The 13,940-nt window shown below is 46.9% G+C and overlaps 1 protein-coding gene across 1 annotated transcript in view; it reads left to right on the top strand.

The window, feature by feature from the left end:
* The window catches only part of ACAP3 (ArfGAP with coiled-coil, ankyrin repeat and PH domains 3), a 36,291-nt gene extending 22,373 nt beyond the window's left edge, over positions 1 to 13,918 (top strand). Inside the window, exons 9-24 of the mRNA XM_030289123.4 lie at positions 379 to 453; positions 1,124 to 1,135; positions 1,769 to 1,881; positions 2,318 to 2,369; positions 3,065 to 3,165; positions 3,880 to 3,991; positions 5,292 to 5,500; positions 6,326 to 6,395; positions 6,505 to 6,599; positions 6,897 to 7,111; positions 7,980 to 8,084; positions 8,539 to 8,631; positions 9,066 to 9,280; positions 9,646 to 9,755; positions 10,361 to 10,471; positions 10,785 to 13,918. Coding sequence (XP_030144983.2) covers positions 379 to 453; positions 1,124 to 1,135; positions 1,769 to 1,881; positions 2,318 to 2,369; positions 3,065 to 3,165; positions 3,880 to 3,991; positions 5,292 to 5,500; positions 6,326 to 6,395; positions 6,505 to 6,599; positions 6,897 to 7,111; positions 7,980 to 8,084; positions 8,539 to 8,631; positions 9,066 to 9,280; positions 9,646 to 9,755; positions 10,361 to 10,471; positions 10,785 to 10,932 — 1,836 coding nt within the window. The 3' untranslated portion in view covers positions 10,933 to 13,918. The remainder of the gene's footprint in view (positions 1 to 378; positions 454 to 1,123; positions 1,136 to 1,768; positions 1,882 to 2,317; positions 2,370 to 3,064; positions 3,166 to 3,879; positions 3,992 to 5,291; positions 5,501 to 6,325; positions 6,396 to 6,504; positions 6,600 to 6,896; positions 7,112 to 7,979; positions 8,085 to 8,538; positions 8,632 to 9,065; positions 9,281 to 9,645; positions 9,756 to 10,360; positions 10,472 to 10,784) is intronic.
* Positions 13,919 to 13,940: the final 22 nt, after the last annotated feature.

The following is a 13,940-nucleotide window of genomic DNA, read 5'->3' as shown; positions in this document are numbered from 1 at the left end:
TTCCCCCTCCTTTTTCCCCTTTGTTCCCCTCCTTTTTTCCTTTTCCCTCCCCCTTTTCGCCTTTTCCCCTTTTTTCCCCTCCTTTTCCCCCTTTCCCCATTTTTCGCTTTTCCCCCTTTTTCCCCTAATTTTTTCCCCTTTTCCCCTTGTTCTTGTTTTGGGGTGGGATCTGTCCATCTGTCAGTGTTATTTTGGGGTCTGTCTGTCTGTCCATGTTTATTTCGGGGTCTGTCTGTCAGTCCATCTGTCAGTCTGTCAGTATTTTGGGGTCCGTCTGTCTGTCAGTATTATGGGGAGGGGTCTGTCAGTCAATCTGTCAGTATTTTGGGGTCTGTCTGTCTGTCTGTCCGCCCATCCTGACCCCATTCCCGTTCCCAGCTGGACCAGCTGGTGATCGCGTCGGCCGTGGAGAAGCGGGAGATGGAGCACAAGCACGCGCTGATCCAGCAGCGGGTGAGCCCGGCAGCCCTTCCCGAAAATCCCTGGAAATTCCGCATTTTCCTGGAAATTTCAGATTTGCCTGACTTTCCTGGAAATTCTGGGGTTTCCCGATTTTCCTGAAAAATTCCTGATTTTCCTGGAAATTCTGGGGTTTTCCTGGAAATTCCGGATCTTCCTGACGTTCCTGGAAATTCAGGATTTTTCTGACATTCCTGGATGTCCCCAAGAGCCTCATGGCTCTTGGGTAGCTCCAACTACTTGCTATTATTAATATTATTAAAAATAGAAGTTTAGGATATTATTATTATTATAGTTTATATTATTATTCCTATTATATTATATGATTATTTATTATTACTATACTATTATTATTACTATACTATTATTATTATTAAATTATTGAGACTACAATTTCAGAATAGATTTTAAACAGAATTTAAAATTATTTTTATTATTTATTATATTTATACATATTTAATATTATTTAAAATATTTAAATTAATTTAAATTTCAACAGAATAAATTCTGGTTTATTCTCAGAATAGACCCTGAGGCATCTCAGGGTTTTCCACCCTTGGCAACGATTCCTGACCAGAAGGTTAGGAATAAATAATGAATTATTATTATTATCAATAATCTAATTTATTTTTCTTTGCTTCCTCTTCTCCCCGTGGCCCTGCAGACCCTGCTGCAGGTGAGTACCCGCCTGCATCCCCTTCCTGCTGTGTTAGGCCAGGTTCAGCCACATCAGCCAAGGAGGAGTAAAGAAAAAAGGGCTGAGACCTCAAATCCCCAAAACCCCAAAACCCCAAATCCCCAAAAGGGAGGAGGAGGAGGAGTAAAGGAAAAATATCTGAGACCCCAAATCCCTGAATCCCCAAAACCCCAGTCCCTGAATCCCCAAATCCCTAAATTGTTCCCTGGCAGCCCCGGGATGCTGCTCCATGAGCGGGGACAGGACCAGAGCTGCTCCTTCCTTCCCTCCCTCCTGCCCGAAATGAAGAAAGCATCTCCACCCCAATCCCAGAAATCCTGTCAGAGACAGAAATCCTGCCCCAAAACTTTGGGATTTCAGTAGATTTGTCTCTTTTTCTTGTTTTATTAAACCATCTCCGCCCTGATTTCAGAAATCCTGCCCCAAAACTTTGGGATTTTGGCAGATTTGTCCTTTTTTCTTGTTCTGTTAATCCATCTCCACCCTAATCTCAGAAATGCTGCCCCAAAACTTTGGGATTTTTGCAGATTTCTCCCTTTTGGATATTTTATTAAAGCATCTCCACCCCGATCCCAGCGGTCCTGCCAGTCTGAGTCCCTTTCCCTCCTCCAGGATTTCTCCTACGATGACCCCAAGATGGAATTCAACGTGGATGCCCCCAACGGGGTGGTGATGGAAGGTTACCTCTTCAAGAGAGCCAGCAACGCCTTCAAAACCTGGAACAGGTGAGAAATAATTCCAGTTCCAACTGATCTTAGGCTGAGCCTCTGCCCCACATCCCTCCCTGAGCGAGATCTCAGGATTTGCATCTGAGAAGTTCAAAGATGGATCATTAAAATAATTAAAATAAATTATAAACTATTAAAACAAAAAAAATCAATCAATAAATTGAATAAATAAATTAAATAAATAAAATAAAATATTAAAATTGTGAAAATGAGGTCAGTTTGAGAGGTTGCTTTTTTTTTTTTTTTGGAATTTTAGTGCTTTTTTACAATGAAATCATGACCAGGATCCTTCCCTGCAATGGAGTGAACACTCCATTGAAACAATTAATGTATTTATTTAATTTATTTAATTTATTTTGTCCAAATCCTAATGAAAAGTTGAATTTTTAATGGGGGAGTGCTGATGTCTGTCTGTGGGTCTGTCCCCCCTCAGGAGGTGGTTTTCCATCCAGAACAGCCAGCTGGTCTACCAGAAGAAGCTGAAGGTCAGTGAGGCTGGCCCAGGTGACAGCAGGCGATTATTTATTTATTTATTTATTTAATTAATTGCTTTGGCTGGGGAATCCTGCAGCGAGCAGAGTGGCGGGGCAGGGGAGGGACAGCAAGGCCACGAGTTGGAAAAAGACAGCAAAGATTTATTAAATAATTATTTATTAAGTATTTTTTACTAAATAATTATTTATTACTTATTATTATAATTATTATTTATAATTATTATTTACTTATAATTATTTATTCCTTACTACGTTATTAATAATTATTTATTTATTAAATAGTATATTTATTTAGTAAATAATTACTTACTAAGCAATTATTTGTTAAGTATTTTTTTATTAAATAGTTGCTTATTGAGTAATTATTTCTTAATTCTTTATTAGATCATGTATTAATTATTTATTAAGGGTTTATTTATTTATTCAATATTTATGTATTCAATATTGGGGAGGGTTTGAAGGATTTGGGAAGGAATTTGCAGGGTTTGAGCAGGAGGAACTTTGGAGATTTTGGGAAGGAATTTGGAGATTTTGGGAAGGAATTTGCAGGGATTGGGAAGGAATTTGCAGGGTTTGAGCAGGAGGAACTTTGGAGGATTTGGAAGAGAGTTCAGAGGGTCTGGGCAGGAACTCCCCAGTTGAGCCCCAGCCCCCCAAGCCCCTCCAGGCCCTACTGTGCCCCCCAGGACGTGCTGACCGTGGTGGTGGAGGACCTGAGGCTCTGCACGGTCAAACCCTGCGAGGACATCGAGAGGAGGTTCTGCTTCGAGGTCGTGTCCCCCACCAAGTGAGTCTGCGGCTCACATTGAGAATTTATGCTTCATATATAATGTCCAGCTTTTAAAAACAGTTTCCAGACCTGCCTGGAGGGTTTGGATTGGGAGCACCTCTGGCTCCAGGGAAAACCTTGTGGGGAAAATTTTTACCTGGAAGAAACAGCCCAACCTTGTGGGGAAAATTTTTACCTGAAAGGTTTGGAGTGGGAACACCCCAAGGTCATAGGGTTAATTTTTACCTGGAAGCTTCTGAGTGGGAACACCCCAAACTTACGGGGTAATTTTTTACCTGGAAGGTTTGGAGTGGGAACACTCCAACCTTGTGGGGTAAATTTTCACCTAGAAGCTTTGGAGAGGGAACATACCAAGCTTTCAGAATTAATTTTGGCCAGAAAGTTTTGAGTGGGAACACCCCAGCCCTGTGGGGTAAAATTTTACCTGGAAGGTTTGGAGTGGGAACACTCTGACCTTGTGGGGTAAATTTTTACCTGGAAACTTCAGAGTGGGAACATCCCAACCTCGTGGGGTAAATTTTACTTGGTAAGTTTGGAATGGGAACGAACCCAACCTCGTGGGGTAAATTTTTGCCAGGAAGGTTTGGAGAGGGAACACCCCAACCACATGGGGTAAATTTTTGCCCCGCTGCAATTCCCGTGCTGAGGATGCAGGGGAACAGCCTCGCCCCACAGCCTGGTAGCATTTTTGGCTCTCCCCACCCGTTGCAGGAGCTGCATGCTGCAGGCTGACTCGGAGAAGCTGCGCCAGGCCTGGATCCAGGCTGTGCAAGCCAGCATCGCCTCCGCCTACCGTGAGAGCCCCGACTGCTACTACAGCGAGGTGGGTCTGCAGAGAGGGCTCCAAACTCTCTCTGTGCAGAGCTTGTAAAAGTCTTTGCAGCTCAGGAAACCGGGAGATGTGGGAAATGGATCTGTAAAAAATTCGTAAAATTGTTCATTTTACAGTTCAACAAAATGGGGGAGATGTGGGAAATGGGTTTGTAAACAATTCCTAAAACTGTTCTTTTTACAGCTCAGCAAAAAGGGGGAGATGTGAGGAATAGATTTGTAAAGAATTCTTAAAATTGTTCTTTTTACAGCTCAGCAAAAAGGGGGAGATGTGGGGAATGGATTTGTAAAGAATTCTTAAAAGTGTTCTTTTTACAGCTCAGCAAAAAGGGGGAGATGTGGGAAATGGGTTTTGTAAACAATTTTTAAAACTGTTCTTTTTACAGACTTTTCAAAACTTTTTGCAGTTCAAGAAAGAAAATTCTTTACAAATCCATTTCCATGGATTGTAAAGAATGGATTTGTAAAGAATTCCTGACAGAAAGCTCACACCGCCTTGTACATGCATTTACAACCACTGAGACAAGCACTTACAACACAGTGTAACCAAACTAGTAAGCCAAGAAACACTTATATTGTAATTAAAAAATAGTTAGCTTCTAATTGTAATAACATAAATGATACCATCTGTGTTGTCTCACCCTCCACATAAGAGTGAAAATAAAATTTTAGGCATCACACCAAGCCGAGTTTGCTCTCCTCCAGATGTGCTGTGAGACAGAGTGAAAATTTAATAGGGTAGAAATTTATTTAGATTGGAGTGAAATGTGTTGGTTTAACTTTGTTAGTATAAGTCAAATATGTTGTTTAGTTTAGCAAGTTTGTAGTATTGAAAAAACTATTTTAGTTAAAGAAAATGTGAATTTTTAAGCTAAAGAGATGAGAGATTTTTTGAATTTTGAAATAAATAGGACGGAGTGACCCAAGAGTTCTTCCCAATAAAAAACCAGCTACAAGTGTAAATCAGCAGAATAAATATGCATAAACCTGTTGTGAAATTGAATTGTAAGGTTTTAATTTTTTTTCAGCTGGTATAAATCTGATTTCTTGCTTTTCCCTACAAATATTTTGAAGAATTGTAAGTTTAAAATTTTTTTATCCATGTTTCAGATTATATAAATCTCATTTATTGCTTTTCCCTACGAACCTTTATAGGAATTGTAAATTTTAAATTTTTTTTCAGCTGGTGAATCTGATTTATTGCTTTTCCCTACAAACCTTTATAAGAATTGTACGGTGTTAATTTTTTTTTTTTTCAGCTGGTTAATCTGATTTCTTGCTTTTCCCTGCAGAGGCTGGACAGAACCGCTTCCCCCTCCACCAGCAGCATCGACTCGGCCACGGACTCGCGGGACCGCGGCGGGAAGGGGGAGCCGATCCTGCAGCGGCTGCAGAGCGTCCCTGGCAATGACCAGTGCTGCGACTGCGGCCAGCCCGACCCGCGCTGGGCCAGCATCAACCTGGGCATCCTGCTCTGCATCGAGTGCTCCGGCATCCACAGGTGCTGCGGGTCCGGGAAATCCCGGGGGAAATCCCAAGGGAATGGGGGAAATCCCGGGGGAATGGCCTGGGATGGAGTGTGGGATCCCAGGGGAAAGTGGGCAGGGATGGAGGGTGGGATCCCAGGGATGGAGGGCAGATCCCAGGGAAAACAGCCAGGGATGGAGGGCAGGATCCGAGGGAAAACAGCCAGGGATGGAGGGCGGATCCCAGGGAAAATGGGCAGGGATGGAGGGCAGATCCCGGGGAAAATGGGCAGGGATGGAGGGCAGGATCCCAGGGAAAAATCCTGGGGAAATGGGCGGGGATGGAGGGCAGGATCCCAGGGGGAAATCCTGGGGAAATGGGTGGGGATGGAGGGCAGGATCCCAGGGGGAAATCCTGGGGAAATGGGTGGGGATGGAGGGCAGGATCCCAGGGGGAAATCCTGGGGAAATGGGCAGGGATGGAGGGCGGGGATGGAGGGCGGGATCCCAGGGAAAAATCCTGGGGAAAATGGGTGGAGATGGAGGGCGGATCCCAGGGAAAATGGGCAGGGATGGAGGGCAGGATTCCAGGGAAAACAGCCAGGGATGGATTAAAAGATTCTCAGGAAAAGCAGCCAGGGATGGAGTGCAGGATCTCAGGAGAAGTGGTGGAGCTGGAATTGCAGTGTTTGATCCAACAGATCCAGCAGAAATTGTCCCTGGGTGTTTTATTTGCACAATCCCTGGCTCAGCTCCATCTGCACAGGGACATAATTAAGAGCTGGCCTAACCTTGTTAGGGGAATTGTGGGCCTGTGGAATTGTAATAATTCCTGGATTTTGTCCCTCTTGGCTGAACAGGAGCCTGGGTGTTCACTGCTCCAAGGTCCGATCCCTCACGCTGGATTCCTGGGAGCCAGAGCTGCTGAAAGTGAGTGCTGGATTTTCCCAGGGAGAAATGCTGGGAATGCAGGGATTCCCTGGAAAAGGGGGAATTCCTCCCCTGAGGCTTTAATTCCCTCCCTGAATTTCACTTCCAGCTGATGTGTGAGCTGGGCAACAGCACCATGAACCAGATTTACGAGGCACAGTGTGAGGAGCTGGGGCTGAAGAAACCAACAGCAGGGAGCTCCAGGTGAGCCCACCTCAAAATGTCTCTTTTTCAAGTCTGAGAAATAGGAATTTTAGGCTTCAGGTAGACAAAAACACAGAACAGCAGCTCCATTTGCTCATGGCAGCTTTGTCTGATATTTTGGGATTTTAGGAAGGTTCTGGCAGCTCTGGGATGACTTTGGTTGGAAATTCGTGATATTTTTGGATCTCAGGAATGTTCTGGCTGCTCTGGGATGACTTTGGCCAAGATTTTGAGATTATTTTGGGATCTCAGGAATGTTCTGCCCTAAATTCCTGTTTTTCTGCTGGCCTCCCTCAGGCAGGACAAGGAGGCCTGGATCAAGGTGAAGTACGTGGAGAAGAAGTTCCTGAAGAAGCTGCCGGGCGGGGAGGTGCTGGCCGAGAGCGAGCGCAAACCGCGCCGCTGGTGCGTCAAGAAGTGCCAGCGGCACCACAGCGGCTGCCGGGCGCCGGCGGCGCGCAGGAAATTCCGCCAGGAGCCTGGCAGCGCCGCGGCCGCCGTGCTGGCCTCAGGTGGGGCCACCGGGACCTGGGGCGAGGAAGGGCATCCCTGGGGAAAGGGAAATGGAGGCGGGCAGAAAATGGGTGGGAGGGATGGCATGGATGTCACTTATATCTATATATATCTAATATACATATATATTTCTATATATACATTAATATTCTTTTTAAATATGTAGTCATATATATTCATATTTTTATATTTCATATATATTTTATATATATTATATACTTTTAAAATATATATTCATATTTATATAGTTTATATATATTTATATATATAATATACTTTTAAAAAATATATATCTAATATACTTTCTAATATATGAATATCTAATATACCTATATATCTTTTTATATATGTAATATACTTTTTAATATATGTATATCTAATATACATATATATTTATATATATGTAATATACATTTTAATATATATCTAATGTACTTTTTAATATATGTCTAATATACGTATATATATGTATATAATATGCTTTTAAATATATATATCTCTAATATATGTATATATTTATATATGTATATAATATACTTTAAAAATATATATATATGATATACATATATATTTTTTTATATATCTAATATACTTAGGAAGGTTTTGACTGCCCTGGGATGACTTTGGTCAGGAATTTGAGATATTTTGGGATCTCAGGAAGGTTCTGGCTGCTCTGGGATTACTCTGGCCAGGATTTTGTGCCATTTTGGGATCTCAGGAAGGTTTTGACTGCCCTGGGATGACTTTGGTCAGAAACTTGAGATATTTTGGGCGGTGTGCCCGCAGCCCTGGCTCTGGCTGTGCAGTCCCCGCTGGGCAATCCCCTCCTTTGCTGGCCATTAATTCCGAATTTCCCGTGTGAAGCAGCAGCCACGCTGGAGAGGAAATTCCGCCGGGATTCACTCTTTTGCCCTGATGAGCTGGACTCCCTCTTCTCCTACTTTGACACTGGCGCCGGCTCCGGCCCTCGCAGTAAGTGCTTTAAAATAGATTTTGGGTCTTGTTGTTTTTTTTTTTTGAGGGGATTTTTTCTTTGGTTTTTTGGTTTTATTGGGATTTTTATCTTTAATAGGTTTTTGGTTGACCTCTGCAAGAGAGGCAATGGCAAGGAAGGGTTCTGGCTGCTCTGGGATGACTTTGGTTAAAAATTTCTGATATTTTGGGTTCTTAGGAGGGTTGGACTCAATGGTCTTGAAGGTCTCCTCCAACCTGGGGATCCTGTGCATCCTGTGAATTCCGTGGATTCTGGGATTCCGTGGACCCTGTGATCCTGTGGGTTCCATGGATCCCATGGATCCTGTAGACCCTGTGATCCAGTGGATCCCGAGATCCTGTGGCTCCTGGCCCTGGAGCGGAGGCGCCAGGCAGGGCTGGCCACGGGGCCGGTGCTCAGGTGGCCGTGGTTTGTGTCCTGTTGGCCCCGCAGGTCTGAGCAGCGACAGCGGCCTGGGCGGCAGCACCGACGGCAGCACCGACGTGCTCGGCTTCGGCGCCGTGGTGGACAGCGTCACCGAGGAGGGTCAGTGACACCGGGCAGGGGGTGACAGTGTCACCGAGGAGGGTCAGTGACACCGGGCAGGGGGTGACAGTGTCACCGAGGAGGGTCAGTGACACTGGGCAGGGGGTGACAGTGTCACCGAGGAGGGTCAGTGACACTGGGCAGGGGTGACACGGTGCATGGGGTGACAGCGTCACTGAGGAGGGTGGGTGTCACTGACACTGGACGGGGGTGGCACCGGGGAAGGTGGGTGGCACACAGTGAGACGCTTTCAGCTGATCTCTCCTCTCCCTTTCCCTCGCCTTTTTCCTTCCTTTCCCCATTTTCCCTTCCCCTCCCTTTTTTTTTTACTCCTTTTTTTTCCTCCCTTGTCCCAACTCTTTCCCCCTTTTTCTTGCCCCATTGTCTTGCCCCTTTTCCCCCCACTTTCCCCGCTTTTCCCCTCTCCCGCACAGAGTGCGAGGTGTCGGAGGACTCGAGTGGAGAGGCTGAGCTGGAGCCAGAGGCATCGGACGCAGAGGAGGTGCGGGAGCCGGCGCTGGCGCTGTGCCGGGCGGCGCGACGCCGGGCGCTGCCGGCACTGGCCGCGGCACTGGCTCACGGCGCCGACGTCAACTGGGCCAACGAGGAGGACGAGGGCAAAACGCCCCTGATCCAGGCCGTCAGCGGGGTGAGGAATGGGAATTCCCATTGGGAATTGGGGCTGGGAATTCCCCTTGGGAATGGTCTGGTCTGGGTGAAATGGTGTGGGATGTGGGAATTCTCTTTGGGAATGATCGGGGTGAATTGATGTGGAATTTCATTAGGGAATTGGGTCTGGGTGAAGTGGTTTGGGAATTCCCTTTGGGAATGGTCTGGTCTGGGTGAAATGGTGTGGGAATTCCCTTTGGGAATTGTCTGATCTGGCTGATCTGAAATTCTCTTTTTGGAGCACAGGAATTGTCCAATCTGGCTGAATTCTTGTGGAAACTCTTTGGGAATTGCCCAGTCTGGTTGAACTGACCAAGAATTCCCATTTTTCCCCCCCATTCCCAGGGCTCCCTGCTGGCCTGTGAGTTCCTGCTGCAGAATGGGGCTGACGTGAACCAGCGGGACGCGCGGGGCCGGGCGCCACTGCACCACGCCACCTCCCTGGGCCACACCGGGTGAGCACCGCGGCATTCCCACTGCTCCGGAGCGGAATTTCCACCTGGAAAACACAGACAGTCCCCAGATAGGCAGCATCCAGCTGCAAAATCTGGATCTTGGAGCGTGATAAAAGCTCAGGCGGAGCGAGGCGGGAGATTGGGGTGGAAGCTTTTCCTTGGGGGGCTGGGTTGGAATTCCCAGGGAATTTGTGGCTGGGATGGAATTCCCAGGGAATTTGTGTTTGGAATGGAATTCCCAGGGAATCTGTGTCTGGGGAGGGGCTGGTTTGGAATTCCCAGGGAATTTGAGATTGGGATGGAATTCTCAGAGAATCTGTGATTGGGATGGAATTCCCGGGGGATTTTTGACTGAGATGGAATTCCCAGAGAATTTGTGGCTGGGATGGAATTCCCAGGGAATCTGCGGCTGCCCCATCCCTGGAAGTGCCCCAAGGGCAGGTTGGAGCACCCTGGGATAAGGATGATGAGCTGGAATTTGGTGCCTCTGGAATTCCTTCCCTGAGGCTTCCTGTTCCCCAGGCAGGGGTGCCTGTTCCTGACACACAGGGCTGGAATTCCTCTAGAATTCCTCAGGAATTCCATTATTCCTTTCCCTTTTCCAGGCAGGTGTGCCTGTTCCTGAAGCGCGGGGCCACCCCGGACACGCCGGACGGGGACGGGCAGGACCCGCTGAGCATCGCCGTGAGCGCCGCCAACGCCGACATCGTTACCCTGTGAGCGACGGGCCTGAGCCACACTGGGAATGCTGGGGAACACCGGGAATGACTGGGGAACACTGGGAATGCTGGGGAACACCGGGAAGGGCTGGGGAACACTGCCTTAGGACTGGGAAATACTGGGAATGCTGGGAAACACTGCCTGGAGCAGGGAAATACTGGGAAACACTGCCTGGGAACAGGGAAACAGTGGAAAATACTGGGAACACTGGGAATTGCTGCCTGGGGACTGGAAAACACTGGGAAGTACTGGGAACACCGGGAAACACTTCCCTGGGGGACAGGAATAACCAACCCCTCTGTCCCGCAGGCTGCGTCTGGCGCGGATGAACGAGGAGATGCGCGAGGCCGAGGGGCCCCTGGGGCAGCCCGGGCAGTTCCCAGGCAGCAGCCCCACGGAGCTGCAGTACAGGAAATGCATCCAGGAGTTCATCAGCCTCAACATCGATGAGACCTAGGGACAAACCTGGACAAACCCGCAGATATTCGGGATATTCTGTGTTTTCCCTGCTGGTTGCGATGCCCGCGCCCCCCTGGCAGGCGTCGCTCCTGCGGGAGTTTTGGTTTTTTTGTTGTTTTCCTGTGGGGTTTTGGGGGTTGAGTTCTCATGTTTGACTACTGGATGGTTGAATTTGGGGTTTTTTGGGGGGTTTTTTTTTGGAGGAGGAGGAGATTCCCAGGGTGCGACTGCACGTTGTGGCACATGGGGTGGAGTGTGGGAGGTGAGCTTAGAGGTTAAAAAACAACCAAAAAAATAGGGAAAAAAAAAACTCCAAAAGAGAAGAAAAGGAAAAACCTTCTGTGGCCAGGAGAGAGCCACCAACGTCAGGAGCGGACTGAGGCGCTGGCCTGGAATTCCGGCAGGGATCGTGGCTGGAGCCTGCTCTGCCCCGGGAGGACTCCGAGGTGCCCTCCCAGGCTGGTTTTGGGGCAGGGATGCTCCAGAGGCCCGTCGGGATCAGGATCGGGATTGGGATCAGGATCGGGATCTCCGGCGGCTCCTGGCCTTTTGCTGCTCTTAGGACCAAACCAGCCATGCTCCCCCGACTGCTGCCCTGGCTGCTCAAAGCCATCGTTGCTTCCATCCTGCTGGAATGCCCAGAAGGGTTCCCATTCCTGAAAGGATTCCCATCCTGCAGGATTCCCAGAAGGATTCCCATCCCACAGCATTCCTGAAAGGATTCCCACCCTGCTGGATTCCTGCAAGGATTCCCATCCCACTGGAATTCCTGAAAGGATTCCCATCCCACTGGAATGCCTGGAAGGGTTCCCATGCTGCAGGATTCCTAAAAGGATTCCCATCCTGCAGGATTCCTGAAAGGATTCCCACCCTACTGGAATTCCCAGAAGGATTCCCATCCTGCAGCGTTCCTGAAGGGATTCCCATCCCACTGTAATTCCTGAAAGGATTTCCATCCCACTGGAATTCCCAGAAGGATTCCCATCCTGCAGGAATTCCCGGAAGGGTTCCATCCCGCTGGAATTCCTGGAAGCAGCAGCGCTGATCCCTGTCGCTGGCGATGGGCTCGGGGCAGGGAGGGAAACCAGCTCCAGCTGCTTGGTGCAATTTCACAGAATCCCAGGATTCTGTTATCGCAGAATCCCAATTATCCCAGAATCCCAGAACCCAATTATCCCTTTATCCTATAATCCAATTATCCTAGATCCCATTATCCCAAATTCCCATTATCACAGAATCCCATTATCCCAGATCCCAGCCTGCTCCCCAATCCACCCTAAATCCCAGTCCTGCAATCCTGGCTCAGCTAGGGCGGGCTGGGAGCTGATCCTGCCCCTAAACCCAGCCTAAATCCCTGTGTCCCCGCAGCCGGACCCCCCAGCTCCCTGTGGCGCCCCCAGCCCAGCCCCTGGAGCTCTCCAGGACCCCAAATCCCACTCTGATCCCAGCCTGGATCTGGGATTTGGGGCAGCCCTGCAGGGAATTCCCTCTCCAGCCCCATCCCACCCTGCCCGTCCCTCCACACGGGGATTTCTTGGTGCTGAGTCTTGTCAGGGTCCTTCAAAGCTCTTGAGAGCAAAGGAGAATTTTCACTTTTGGGAGAGAAAGAGAATTTTCACATTTCAGAGAGGGAATTTACACATTGGAGAGAGGGAGAATTTCTACATTTGAGAGTGGAGGAGAATTTTCACATTTGAGAGCAAAGGAGAATTTCGACATTTGAGAGAAATTTCACATTTGAGCGAAAGAGAATTTCTACATTTGGGAGAGAAAAAATTTCTTCACATTTGAGAGAGAATTTCTTCACATTGAGAGGAAAGGAAAATTTTCACCATTTGAGAGAGAAGGACAATTTTCACATTTCAGAGAGAATTTCTTCACATTTGACAGAGAAGAATTTCTTCATTCTTGAGAGTGGAGTGGAATTTTCACATTTGAGAGAGAGAATTTTCACCATTTGAGAACAAAGGAGAATTTCTTCACTCTTGAGAGCAAAGGAGAATTTTCCCATTCGAGAGAGAATTTCCACATTTGAGAGAGAATTTTCCCATTTGAGAGAATTTTCCCATTCAAGAGAGAATTTCCACATTCGAGAGAGAATTTCTTCACATTTGAGAGAGAGAATTTTCACCATTTGAGAGAAGGAGAATTTTCACATTTGAGAGCAAAGGAGAATTTCTTCACTCTCAAGAGCGAAGGAGAACTTTCACCATTTTCCACCATTTTCCAATTTTCCCCGGGAGAATTTCCCACTCAGCACGGCCATGATTTGATTTTTTAACCAACTTCAAACTGATTTTCAAGCCCCTCACTGCTTTCACCACCTTTTTTAGGAGTTAAAAACCTGACTGATCCTTCTGAGAACTGAGCAAAACCGCAACTTCCGCTTTTTGGGTCGTTTTATTTCACTTTTTTTCTGGGAATTCTGGCCAGAAATCCTGGCCAGGCTGCACCCTGGAAGCTCAGACTCACTGCTGAAGTTGGGGAAAAAAATGTAAATATCGACGCAAAAAGAATCATCTTGCCAGACAATGGATTTATTTAAGATGTATTGGTACTTTTAAATATTTAGAGTCAATGTATAAAAAGCAACTTGGTGCACTTTTCCTACCTGACAGTATTTTGGGGGGGGGGTTTATGTTTTTTTGTTAAGGGTTTTGTGCTGTCTTTTTTAATCCGTGGAATTGTTAAGTATTTAATTTATTCTTATTATTGATGTGCCCAGAGGACTGTGCAATTTTTATTCCATACAGTTGGTCTGTATTTAATGTCAGGATTTTTTCCCCCCTTTGTAGAGTTTTTAGGGAATATTTTTCCAAAAATTGCCTTTTTTTTGTTCCCTTTTCTTCCCCTCCTTTTTCCCTTTTGTGTTCACGTCACAGCTCCTGAGGCATCCAAAGCCTCAAATTTGAGATCAACGCCCTGAATCCCCAAATCAAACATTTCTCCAGGAAAAACAAAAGTGAAGGATGCACTTCTCCCTATTTCCTGTGTTTCTTGGATTTT

The sequence above is a fragment of the Taeniopygia guttata genome, chromosome 21 (assembly GCF_048771995.1).
Source record: "Taeniopygia guttata chromosome 21, bTaeGut7.mat, whole genome shotgun sequence".
Classification (NCBI taxonomy): Eukaryota; Metazoa; Chordata; class Aves; order Passeriformes; family Estrildidae; genus Taeniopygia; species Taeniopygia guttata.
This window is presented reverse-complemented; position numbering and strand designations above follow the sequence as displayed.